The 12,731-nt window shown below is 42.8% G+C and overlaps 1 protein-coding gene across 7 annotated transcripts in view; it reads right to left on the minus strand.

Annotated features, from left to right (window-relative positions):
• RB1CC1 (RB1 inducible coiled-coil 1) overlaps nucleotides 1–12,731 on the minus strand; it is a 544,646-nt gene that overhangs the window by 25,388 nt on the left and 506,527 nt on the right. For 4 of the 7 annotated variants that reach the window (XM_086965743.1, XM_086965746.1, XM_086965744.1 and 1 more), the window contains 2 exons: nucleotides 11,813–11,871; nucleotides 694–830 (listed from right to left, as the gene is read on the minus strand). In XM_086965743.1, coding sequence (XP_086821869.1) covers nucleotides 694–830; nucleotides 11,813–11,871 — 196 coding nt within the window. The remainder of the gene's footprint in view (nucleotides 1–693; nucleotides 831–11,812; nucleotides 11,872–12,731) is intronic. The other 3 variants (XM_086965748.1, XM_086965750.1, XM_086965749.1) reach the window with 1 other exon arrangement.

Genomic DNA, 12,731 nt, shown 5'->3' on the forward strand with positions numbered 1-12,731 from the left:
CAGGCGTTCGGGTACATCGTTTTACAAAGTGTTCGCAATTGCACTCCTGTTGGCGTAACCATAGAAACTGTAAAGTGCATCATTTTACAGCGCCTTTTGCAATACATGTGTAAACAATAGCAACTAAGAAAATCTGCGAATATTTGATCTCAGTAGAAAGGGGCAGCTAAGTATCACTGGCTTGTTTTACTGTGTGTGAGAAGTACAATTGAGTAAGGCACAATTCTACTAAAACCACTAATGCTTATATTCCACATAAGATCTGTGGCAATGAACCGTATATCCAAGTTGGGGGCAGAAGACGCAGTATATAAGCAGAAACGCATAGATAACAGCTAACTCAGTGTAGAACACAGGTTTGAATCTCGACCATGTGGTTTCAGGTTTTCAACCTTGCGAAAATCTATTTTATTGAGTTGACAACTATTTTTAAGAGCCTGAAAACAGGACCTGACTTATGTACTACATGTTATAAATAACATAGGGCCACTGAATCTTTATATGGATGCACGTTTAGGCAACAAGCGCTCCTCTTTAAAGACTTATGTGTGAAGGACTTTGAGAGCGTTTTAAATTGAACTTTCTCGTGCATGTACTTAACTCAATATCTAAAGTGTATTCCAATTCACCATCACCATTTAATATTCATTAACAGAACAACATTTTATTAAAATAGATTGCCTCGACACTTACCGCACTCACCTGGTTTGAGATCCAGCACAGCAAGAGACTCCGAATGCAGGAAGTACAGGGTTGGACTAACAGTAAATAGCACATAATTGTCATGACGTTCATCCAAGATAATGAGCACGAGATCACCAACCTGGAAGCTGAAAGAAAACAAAATCAACGTTAATTAAGGAACACGGATACTCAGACACTGCTACGTGCCCAAACCCGCCTGAACTCATAGGACGTCAGCTATTTCATACAAAAATTAAATGTGGACAATGTCCCACATAACGAGATTTACAGACAATCAACGTTATCGTATTCTCAATAGTAGAGTCTCGCTGCTTGCTCTCAAACGAATAAATCGGGGCCTGTGACATCCTGTCAATGTAACAGCATGGCAGTTCAGGCAAGAAGTGAGTGTAGCGCCATCCTTACTAGATGGGGCTATGAACACTGAGATCTGGCGCGGGTTTGGCTGCCGGCATTTGAGACCCGTATGCCGGCTGCCGGCATACGGTCTCAAATGACCTCGACAGCTAGGGCCTCAAATCTGGCGGTTGCTCCACTTCCAAGTCAGGGGGCTTCTCTGAGTTCAGTGGGGGGGAGGAGCTATGCTCATGTGGTTTGGACAGTGACTGGGAGGTCTGACGAAGAGGTAATGACCTGGACAGCCAAGGCCTCAAACCTGGCGGTTGCTCCACTTCCAAGTCAGGGGGATCCTGTGAGTTCAGTGGGGGGGAGGAGCTATGCTCATGTGGTTTGGACAGTGACGGGGAGGTCTGACGAGGAGGTAATGACCTGGACAGCCAAGGCCTCAAACCTGGCGGTTGCTCCACTTCCAAGTCAGGGGGTCCTGTGAGTTCGGTGGGGGAGGAGCTATGCTCATGTGGTTTGGACAGTGACGGGGAGGTCTGACGAGGAGGTAATGACCTGGACAGCTATGGCCTCAAACCTGGCGATTGCTCCAATTCCAAGTCAGGGGGTCCTCGGAGTTCAGTGGGGGGGGGGGGGAGCTATGCTCATGTGGTTTGGACAGTGACAGGGAGGTCTGACGAGGAGGTAATGACCTGGACAGCCAAGGCCTCAAACCTGGCGGTTGCTCCACTTCCGAGTCAGGGGGATCCTGTGAGTTCAGTGGGGGGGGAGCTATGCTCATGTGGTTTGGACAGTTACGGGGAGGTCTGACGAGGAGGTAATGACCTGGACAGCCAAGGCCTCAAACCTGGCGGTTGCTCCACTTCCAAGTCAGGGGGTCCTGTGAGTTCGGTGGGGGAGGAGCTATGCTCATGTGGTTTGGACAGTGACGGGGAGGTCTGACGAGGAGGTAATGACCTGGACAGCTATGGCCTCAAACCTGGCGATTGCTCCAATTCCAAGTCAGGGGGTCCTCGGAGTTCAGTGGGGGGGGGGGGGGGGGAGGGGGGGAGCTATGCTCATGTGGTTTGGACAGTGACAGGGAGTCTGACGAGGAGTAATGACCTGGACAGCCAAGGCCTCAAACCTGGCGGTTGCTCCACTTCCAAGTCAGGGGGGATCCTGAGAGTTCAGTGGGGGGAGGAGCTATGCTCATGTGGTTTGGACAGTGACGGGGAGGTCTGACGAGGAGGTAATGACCTGGACAGCCAAGGCCACAAACCTGGCGGTTGCTCCACTTCCAAGTCAGGGGGTCCTGTGAGTTCGGTGGGGGAGGAGCTATGCTCATGTGGTTTGGACAGTGACGGGGAGGTCTGACGAGGAGGTAATGACCTGGACAGCTATGGCCTCAAACCTGGCGATTGCTCCAATTCCAAGTCAGGGGGGGTCCTCTGAGTTTGGTGGGAGGAGGGGCAGGCACTATGTCAATTTATATGAGAACTCCGCTACCCCAAACTCTAGTCTAAGCCTACCCAAGTCCTATAAACGAATTGCTGAAATGCATTACAAACGTGGATATTTTGCCAAAAAAGAACATGAAAGTATATAGAGTGATATTTTCTGGCTTAAGCAATTCATGCAACTATGCAGGTCCGTAATGAGAGCAAAAAACATTTTCAAAGACTCCCCAAAGGAGTCTTCAAATCAAAAGATGTTGCACAGACGACTTCTTGCAATCAACAAGTCCTCCCTTGAAAAAGATTTAGAGGGAAGACGTTTCCAGCATGTTAGGCACCGTGATGGAAGGTTTGCAAAGGGCTATGCCAATTATTATATTAGATAGAAACAAGAACCCGACTTCAAAGCTTGTTGAATTGACTGCCAATGAAACAATCTGGAACTAGGAGTGATGCGCTCACTTCATCAGAGCCGTACAAGATGGGAGACAAAGAAACAAAAAAGTTACTGAGCACATTTGACAGTTTTTACAAATAATGACTGGAGTAGGCAGAAAGTCCCAGAACACCACATCGATTTGTTCGGACTTAAAAACATGTTTTAATCCGAGAATAAATTATTGCACCAGGTGCAGTGACACAGGGGACTAGGAATGAGAGTAGCTTACTACGATCCGTTTATATCTGGCTTTCATTACCTGACTGCGGTTAGAGGTCACTGTCTTCTTACTCACATCACAAAAACTTGCTCCACCAAGTTTGTTTTTCATGTCACGGGGTGCAAATCCGTTAAAGTCCACTTTCTCACCCTGACCTGACCAGCAAACAGATAATGTTCGTATCAAGAGCTGGAAAAGGTACGTTACTTACATTGGCTACTCTTCTATTGTTTGTCCTATACACCCCACTCACTGCACAAAGTACAGAAACCGAAGCAGGAGGACCTCGGCTAAGTTTAGTCTAGCAGGGAAGAGATCGCAGGCTATCAGCTCAGAAAAACTCATTGAGAGGACTGAGCTTATGCACATACCTGTGCAGGCCACGATACCCTGCAGCCCTGCTAGCTTTCCTCTCCATTAACTTCCTTTTCTCTAGGTCTACGCTGCTGTCATGACCTCTTGAGCTAGATGGGAAGGATGGAGAGCGGTCTGCAGGAAGTGTTGCTGTAGGACTAGAAGGGCAAGAGACACTACAGAGAATCAGGCACTGGAATAAACGGTGTGGGGATGCCGCAGCTTCCCCCCCAAAAACATGCTGAAGTTCTGAAGGTGAAAGAGCAATAAAGATGCCTTTACATTTTCTGTTTATCTGGTCCTATTTGCCTTGCGTTCAACTGCAAAGGTCAAACGCCAGGGCATCTCTGTTGCTTATTCTTTTTACAAAGGAAGCTGGCGTTCGTTTACTTTTCTTTCTTTGACTAAAAAGTGAGAGGATTTTGTAAAAGTGACCTAAGTGACAGCTTGCTGAGGGCACAGGAAGTAAAAAGAAAAGCTGTACGATGTAATTCACACCAACATTTAAATGCCTGTAAACTTTACAGGTTTCAAAATATCAGCAATTAGGAAAGCACAAATAAAGCACAATTTGGTTATTCTGAAAAGTGATGGAGATTTTAATAAGGTCAAAATAAATCGAGACACTTGATGTTCAAATGATAAATATGTGCTTAAACTTGATTTCCATATATCGTTTGTGTGCTATATAGTTTAATCAGTAAAAATGCACGTCTGTGTAGCAAAAAGAAACAAGCATTGGAAATGCAATAGTTCTTGCATTTGTCTGAGTTAGAGCTATTGGCATTGTAAATGGAAAATAGCTTTACTTGTGTGTTATGGAGTTTATGCGTGTGGTATGTAGTAGAGTTATGCCGGCTGGATTTGATTAGGTGCGGAACTGTGAGGAGTGGAATTGTGTGGTGTGGAAGGGATTTGTATAGTGGAATTATGTGGCATGGTGTGCTGGTGAATTACATGGATAGAAATGATGTGGTACTGATGGAACTGAAATTATGTAGAGCAGCATTTTGTGTTATGGTGTGTAATTATGTGGAATGGTATTATGCGTTTTGGAGTGGTATGTAGTGGAGCTTTATTGTGTGGTGTGCTGCTGAATTTTGTGGTATGATGTGGAAGTGTGTGGTGTAGGCTGGAAGTGTGTGGTGTGGACTGGATGTATGTAGTGTGTTGTGTAATTGTGTTGTTGAGCTGTATTCTGTGGTTTTGTATCAAATTATGTGGTGTGGACTGGAACTGTGTGAAGTTGAATTGTGTGGCATTGAATTGTGTGGCGTGGAACTGTGTGGCTAGCTTTGCCTATGTGATTGCAGGGAGGGAGGTATGCCTATGTGAGTGTAGTGTGAGAGGTTTGACTGAGTTCAGGATGAGATGGGCTTGGTTGAGTGCCAGCTGAGTAGAAGATTTGCTGTGTCTTTGTGAGTTTGTAGTGAGCAGGGTGCTTGCAGTGTGAATGTCTGCTGTATTCGTCAGTGTTGGGTATTTGAAGAAAAAAGGCATTTTTACATGATTTAAAACACATGCACACTTGACAGCACAGAGGGCTGGCATGAAATCACAAATACGATTTCATTACTCAGCCTCTTTTTTGTCCCACCACAGCAAAGAAAGGGAGACTACAAGTTAACACGTGGCAATTGGTTAACCTATCGGAAAACTAAACTATTGTGTCCTCTCATGAAAGGGTGTATTTAGCAAAAGCGTCACAGTGGCAGTCCCAGGAAAATTAAAGCAGGAGCACCCAGACCAGTGGAAGTGCTTTCGTATTTCTAAACAACTTTGCTGATCCCACCATTACGTTTCTATTTGTACTCTTTCCAAAGAGGTGAGCATGTTTAACTTTTTTCTCCTTTGTGAATTTTTCTATTGCACTATTTAAGTCTATTGAACTTTAAAGAACGTTTTTATTGGGAAGATTTCAACTAGAAGTTTAATCTTGCTACAAAGCTGTAATGGGAGATTGATATTATGCTTGCAAATTAGAAGAGAAAGAAACAAGGACAGCAGCCTTCTGAAACCCTGCTCCAGCTGGTTGTGAATCTCCCCCCTTAACAGCACGGTGTAAGAAGCTCAGAAAGAGATGCGTTGGATGGAACCTACTTCACAATGAAAGGCGCACCAATAACATTTAAAATAAAAAATAGAAAACAAGCAGCGACGAGTGGAATGTGGTGGGAAAACATCCAAAGAAAAAGTAGTGCCCCAACCAACATAAATGGCCAGAAGGGAACTGATCCAGTAACAGGGTCAGTCTCCAGGGCGGAACAAAACAGCCAAAAGGTGGAAATTTTGAAAGGCAGAATTAGGAACCAATGAAAGGCAGTGGGTGAGGTGAAAGCCCCCAGAGCACATAACAACATGCCAAGAGACGACGCATGCGCTTCCTAGGCACGACCTAAACAGTGATGAATGAAAACGGAGCAGCGGGACACCAGTAATGCTTCCATGCTGCAAGGGAGGGACAACCACAAGAAGAGTTAGGAAAGTGCACATATACTAACAAATACGAAGCAAGCAAAATTAAGTGACACTAAAGCTAAACAATGGCAAGCAATGGGCAGACTGTAAGCCCACTGTGAGCTAATAATATGTCTCATAAGGAGACAGCATATGAGCAATTTAATTGGTGGGATCTAAAATGGATCACTTACTACACGCACTATCAACATGTTGGAGGTGGACAGGAAATTAAGCAAAAGGGAGGACATGAGTCATTGGTATCTGAGACAAAAGCAAGGAACCCTGTTTATGTCACAACTTCCTATGAGATCTTCCTGCAACGGGAAGAGCAGGAATGGATAATTCAGGCTGAGGAAAACATTCAATACCACCATCGCCACAGGCAATGGGGGCTGGTAAAGCACCTCAAGTTCTGCTACACACTCAACCAGACTGAATCTGCGGCAGTGTACGGAAAGACTGTGATGATATCCAACACGTCTTCCCAAGAAGGAATTACTGTCTGCAAAGGCGCCACTGGAAAGCCCTCTTGTGCACACATGCATACATGACCAGGAGGATACAAAAAGCCAGCAGAGCTAGCAGGAACATGACCAATAAGACTGGAACCTGGGCAAATTCTCAAAACAACAAAATTAAATACTGAATGTCCCGAGTCATCTGAGAAGGCGGGAAAGATCGGAGAGATGAACTATCAAGTACTACCCAATGAACAGCAGAAATGAGGGGGCCCCCGGTGGAGTTTTGGGTGCAAATATCAAAACACCCAGATCAAACTGTAAAGATGCTCTCAACTGCAATTAGTGCAACAGCATCTCTGGAGACCTGACTTTCAGGAGTCAGTCCTCCAGGACGGTGAGCAAGTTACCTTGTGTCCTTTACTAGTTACAACTCTCAGTGGGTCAGCAACAATAGGAGCATCAGACTTGTGTTTCTGTTTCTCCCCGAAGATGACTTGGTCTCCACTGTTGAACACAGTGCTTCAAACACAGCAGCATCTGTTCGTATAGGTTTTCATTTTGTGTTTCAGGGACAAATCAGTCATTCGAAGTTTATCAATGTCAATAGAACTCTCAGTGATCCATTGTGGAAATTTGGTTAGTATGGCTCTCCCAAACATTAAGGCTCTCACCCGTAGCAGAATGGAGAGTTGAACAGTATGCACGGAGTGTAGACTGAAGAACTGCGTTCAAGCTTTTCAAGCGCAGCATACTGAGCGGTCTTCTTCAGGGTGCTCCTAAATCTCTCAACCACACCATTTGCCTGTGATCAGAGAGGTGTGCTTTTCTGTTGCTTGGCATTCAAATAAGTGAGAAAATCTTTAAAACCTTTACTATTGAAAGGTGGGCCATTGTTAGATTTCAAAATTGAAGGAACTTTCCATGTTGCAAAAATACTTTCTAGCCTCTCAATTACCCTGTCATGAGTAGTTGACAACAGATCTTCCACCAGGGGAAAACCGGGAAATTCATCAACAATTACTAGTAGATGATGTCCATTGTCAAGGGGTCCAAAGAAATCAATTGTAATTTTCTTATATACATGCCTTGAGAGATCGGGCATGTTCAACGGATGTGAGGTTGTCTTAGATGACAGACAGTTGCACAAATTACAAGCCTTTAGCTCTTTTTCAACTCTTTCATCGAAACGAGAGAACCACACTCGGTCTCGTAAAGCTTGTTTCGTAGCAACGACACCACGTGTCCATCATGTGCCAGTTCAGTAACTTGTTGTCTTAGACCAGGCTTCTCCAACGGGTAGCTCATGAGCTACTGGTAATTCTCCAGCTACCTCTAAGTATCTCTCCAGTATGCAACCCGGCTTACTGAATTACAAGCTTTTGCTTGATTGAATTAGTAGTTATATACCAACATTGAAAAGCGTGAGTTTGAGATGAAAATGTGTGTATTTTCAAGAATCGCAAGTTGATATTTGGAGAAAAATAGCTGAATTTCAATGGAATTTCCTATACAACCATTCAAACAACTGAGTTGGGGAAGGTTAACTGTGTCATGTCAAGGCCGATATAGTCTTCAGCATGCACATATGCTATATATATCCATGTGTGTGTTTAAAGCTCATATTCAAGTGATAAATCATTTGGCGTTGGGGGAAACAATTTATTGGTGTGAGGGGCATTACACAATGACTGGTATGTATTAACATTAATGCTGGTAACCTTACTGATACATTAAGGTGATCACTGCTGATCGTCTTAAATGGCGTTGTCACCAATGTAATCTTGTCTGATGTGGTCATTATTACAACACTAATAATAATAGTAGCTCAGGAAGATTTTTATCGAACATAAGTAGCTCTTAATACAGAAGAGATTAGAGACCCCGGTCTTAAATTCTCTGGTATGATGATTCTTGAGCTTTGCAAAATAATGCCTTTAGGGTAACAAAGTTCTTCTTGAACATTTTTGAATTTCTGGTATTCAATGTCATCATGAAGAGGCTGTGTATGCTTTCGCCACCACTGATGTTTAATAATGTCTTTGAGTATTAGCAAACTCCAGTTAGTACTCATGGCAGCAATGATTTGTTCTACCAATATGGCAGCTGGGGTACTGGACTTCACAATGAAGTTAACATAGGCATCAACCGCTTTAGAAGTAGTGCCATGGCACTGTATTGGTACACATGAGGAGTAGTCAGCAGGGTTTCGATCTTTTCCTGGACGATGAATAATTGTGTAATGCAATTGCAACCCCCACCTCTCAATCCAAGGGGAAATGTTGGCTTTAGGATTGCCGAAAATGGTAAGCAATGCTTTGTGGTCAATGGCAACTGTGAAGTGTTTTAAATACAGGAACACATGAAAATGCTCACAATCCCACACTACAGCTAGGCTTTCTTTTTTGGGTTGTGAATAAGCATGTTCTGCCGTTGACAAACTTCGACTAGCATAAGCCATACTGTCTCTTGGGGCATTGGAATGTCCTATCTGCTGGGCAAGGATGGCACCCAACCCCACGGGGCTTGCATGAACAACAACCTCGGTTTGCAATTTCAGATCAAAGTATGCCATTTCAGTTTCGTTATCAACTGCATGCTTGATTTTCTTGAAGCTTTGTTCACATTCACTTGACGATGTAAATTGCACATTTCGTTTTGTTAAGGCGCTTTATTTGGATCTGGAGTCATTCCCACATCAGGAAAAATATGACCAAAGAACTTGAGCTTCAATCAATCAATCAGGAGTTTGTTAAAGCGCGACTACTCACCCGTGAGGAAACTCACACTTTGCAGCATTTAAAGTGAGACCTGCATCTGCAAGTATACAACACACTTGCGTAAGCGCTGTATCATGTTCCTTTCATCTGGCCCCAAAAATGAACATGTCAGCACTGTAATTAAAAGCATTTATGTCTGGCTTTATTGTGCAACAAATGACATCCTGAAAAAGTTTGGCAGCTAATGACACTCCAAAACGTAGACTTTTTTTTCAAAACATACCAACATGAGTTGAAAAGTTAGTAATATACCTGCAGTCCTTTTCCAGTTCAAGCTTGTGATATACCCTTTGTTCAAATCAAGGCGGAAAAAGACTTTAGCCCCATTCAGCTGCGTAATCATGTCAGCAATGTGTGGACTGGGTGTCGTTCTCTTTCGATCTCCTTGTTTGCTTGCTGCATATCAACGCAGATGCGCACAGCTCCTCCACTGTCCCTTTTCAGCACTAGCACAATGGTTGATACCCATGGAGCTGGACCAGTGGATCGCTAAATCATATCATCCTTTAATAGTGTATCAAGTTATTTCTCAACAACCTCTTGTAAATGGAACGCAATTCGATGATGTTTTTGAGCTACAGGACAGATGTCCTCATTTATGTGAAGTTGCACTTTCATGTACTTAAGTTTTCCGAGTCCATGAAACAAAGATGGAAACTGATTCACTATCTCATGATAGACACGGACATTCCAGTTTACAGAAATCTGCCCCATGTCAACAGCAGTAATGAAACTGAGTAAACATGCGGTCAATGAAGTGCCTGGCAAGACATGAATTGGAGCTTGTATTTTTGAATTTTTATGCTTCACAGGTGCTAAGAATGAACCTTGACTTTTCAGTGGTGTCAAAACAGCCCACGGATCCTCTTTGGTTGTTGACGCAGTGAAACAGGGCACTGGAGACAGTTCCTTGTACTTTTCCAATGGCATAATGTTTATTGAAATGCCACTGTCCATGATAAAAGGTATGGGGCACCCTTTCACTTTCAGTGTGATCTTGGGACAGTGTCCAAATGAATTCCGCACTTTCACTTGTCGGCCTAGCTTTGACCAGCATTCTTCCTTGCAAGAAGCTAATCCTACAAGAAGACAACAGGGAAAAGAGGGTCCTAGGGGATGTTTAATGACCATACATTGCTACCACCCCTACCATACCAGTTACACCAACAAAGAGGAGAAATGGGTCAAAGGATAAAATGACTAACTAAGTATCTGCAAAGGAGAAAACAGAGTAATGACAACTAATAAAGTGTACTAGTGACAACAAGCATAGGGTATTCCTTCTTGGAGAAAAAATTCCAATGGAATTTTAAAAATAAAATTGTAATCGCACTTCACGGCACCTCTCTCTCTACCTCGCTCTTCCTCTCGCTACCTCTTCCTCTCTCTACCTCTCGCAACCTCTCTCACTACCTCTCTTTACCTCTCTCTACTTCTCTCTCTCTACCTCTCTCAAAGATATATGCAGGGTCTACGTGGAATGCACAACAACATCAAGTGTTGCATGGCTAAACACTTATAAGGTCCCAAAGGCGCGACGTATTGGCTATGCCAATCCTTGTTTAATTTTAGCCACACTGCACAGCATTGTAGATACAGCGTGGCTAAAAATTACTGGCAAAGCCAATAGGTCACAAAGGTGAGACCTATTTGCTTTGCTGACACTTGTTAAATAAAGGCAGCACACTCTTCAATATCAGAATTTTCAAATCCATTTAATGCACTTCCTTAGGGTAGAAAGGTTGTGGTGATTCCTATGATGTACACCGAACAGACGTTACCGAACCAAACAGATAGGTTCCAGCTCATTAAACTCTGCCACAGTGCCAAGCCATTTCACAGGCTCTCCCTGCCACTGTGCACGTTTTTATTTTTCGTATATGTGTATTATTTTACATGCTTTACCACTGATTCCTAAATTCTGCCCTTAGTGCTAAACTCAAAGAACCTCTTTTAATCCTGCATAATAAAGCAGGGACTAGGGAGGTCGGTGTCGGCCCTTGGCAACAAGTGATGCTTTGCTCTAAAGCAGCTCCTTGAGAATTGATCAATGGGTCTCTGCACAGGTTGCTTGCGAGAGAGGGCTGATTGTGAAAACAGTTAAAATCACATTGTCGGACTTGAAGCGTAGACTGTAATGTGTAGATAACTTAACAGAACGCTATAAAACAAAACATAGCTTTTAATAATGCATTCCACAGAGAACCACAAAAGAAAATGGAAATCATTTAAAAAAAATCAAGATAATTTTCCAAGGATACAAATGAAAGAATCTGCAGGTTTCATGTGAGCCAGGTTATCATAAAACATTAAAGGTGGAAGCCATAATGCAAGGTTTTTAATTCGGAAACCACCTTCCCATAAAATGGTGGTAATACACACCTTGTAGAGACTCAACACTAAATTTTTAGTAAATCTGGAAGAATCTTTTAATCATAAGTTTTTAACAAATCACATTTTAATATTTCAGGACATGTTTTTTTTTTCTTTTTCTCAAGATTACAGCTACAAGAAAACCCTTCAACTGGAAAATCAGCAGAGCACACATTCACTTCACAAGGTGTGTGTATCGGCACTTTTTTGCAAATGAACGAACAGGAAATCCCAGTACTTACTCGCGAATGGCAATTTTTTCTGAATGTCTAGAAGACACGGATGACATGCTCTGAGACATCTGAAACACATGAAGAAAATATATTGTCAAAATAGTGGACGCTTAAAATGGATTTTGAGACATCAGTGAAAACACATACTGCTCTAGGTCAATACATACAAAGCAGACTGTATTTTAGTAGTTGGTACACAAACATCTTGCCACACACAGTTCTTCATAAACCAGGAATGTTGTTAGCACCCCAATTAGTAAATTATAATATGTGACGGAACCTTTCCCAATACTTAAGTAACATGAAAAAGTTTTTAGATACCGAGACTGTTCAAGATTTAGCAGTGTGGTGTCATAAGAGAGTGCACACACCCATCCTGCTCGTTTAGATTCACTTCACTCACAGACACTGCAAACTATACATACTGTAGTGTCTTCACGGGACTGTGTGTGACATTTCCATAGAAAAGATAATTGCATTTGATACAACAAGCAACTTGAACGAGTGCAATTGTGTGCTTTAAGATATACATGAACGGAAAAACGAAGCAGGATTTTTTGGCTGCATATGTTAAGCTAGCAAGTGCGTTAAAAGTCATAATAATTTCCTGCACATTCTTAAAAAAAACAAAGTATTACACAGAACAATAAAATGTCATTAACAAAACTGGGAAGATCAAATGTGCAGGCCTAAAATGTCAGGTCAATTTGCATAAAAGAATATTTTAGGAAAGACAGTGTTAGACATTCACTAATAAGAACAGGATTCTCACCAAAAACCCTGGAAACTGCTTCCATTTCCAGTTTTATAATTGTTGAATTTTGACGTCAGTATCGGACAATTATAACAGCATGATGCACCAAGCTCACCAATTTCAATCCGAGTGTCAAAACACATTACCGAAAGCGTCGAGCCGAACATCCTCTGT

This window comes from Lissotriton vulgaris, chromosome 4_1 (genome assembly GCF_964263255.1).
Source record: "Lissotriton vulgaris chromosome 4_1, aLisVul1.2, whole genome shotgun sequence".
In the NCBI taxonomy this organism is placed as follows: Eukaryota; Metazoa; Chordata; class Amphibia; order Caudata; family Salamandridae; genus Lissotriton; species Lissotriton vulgaris.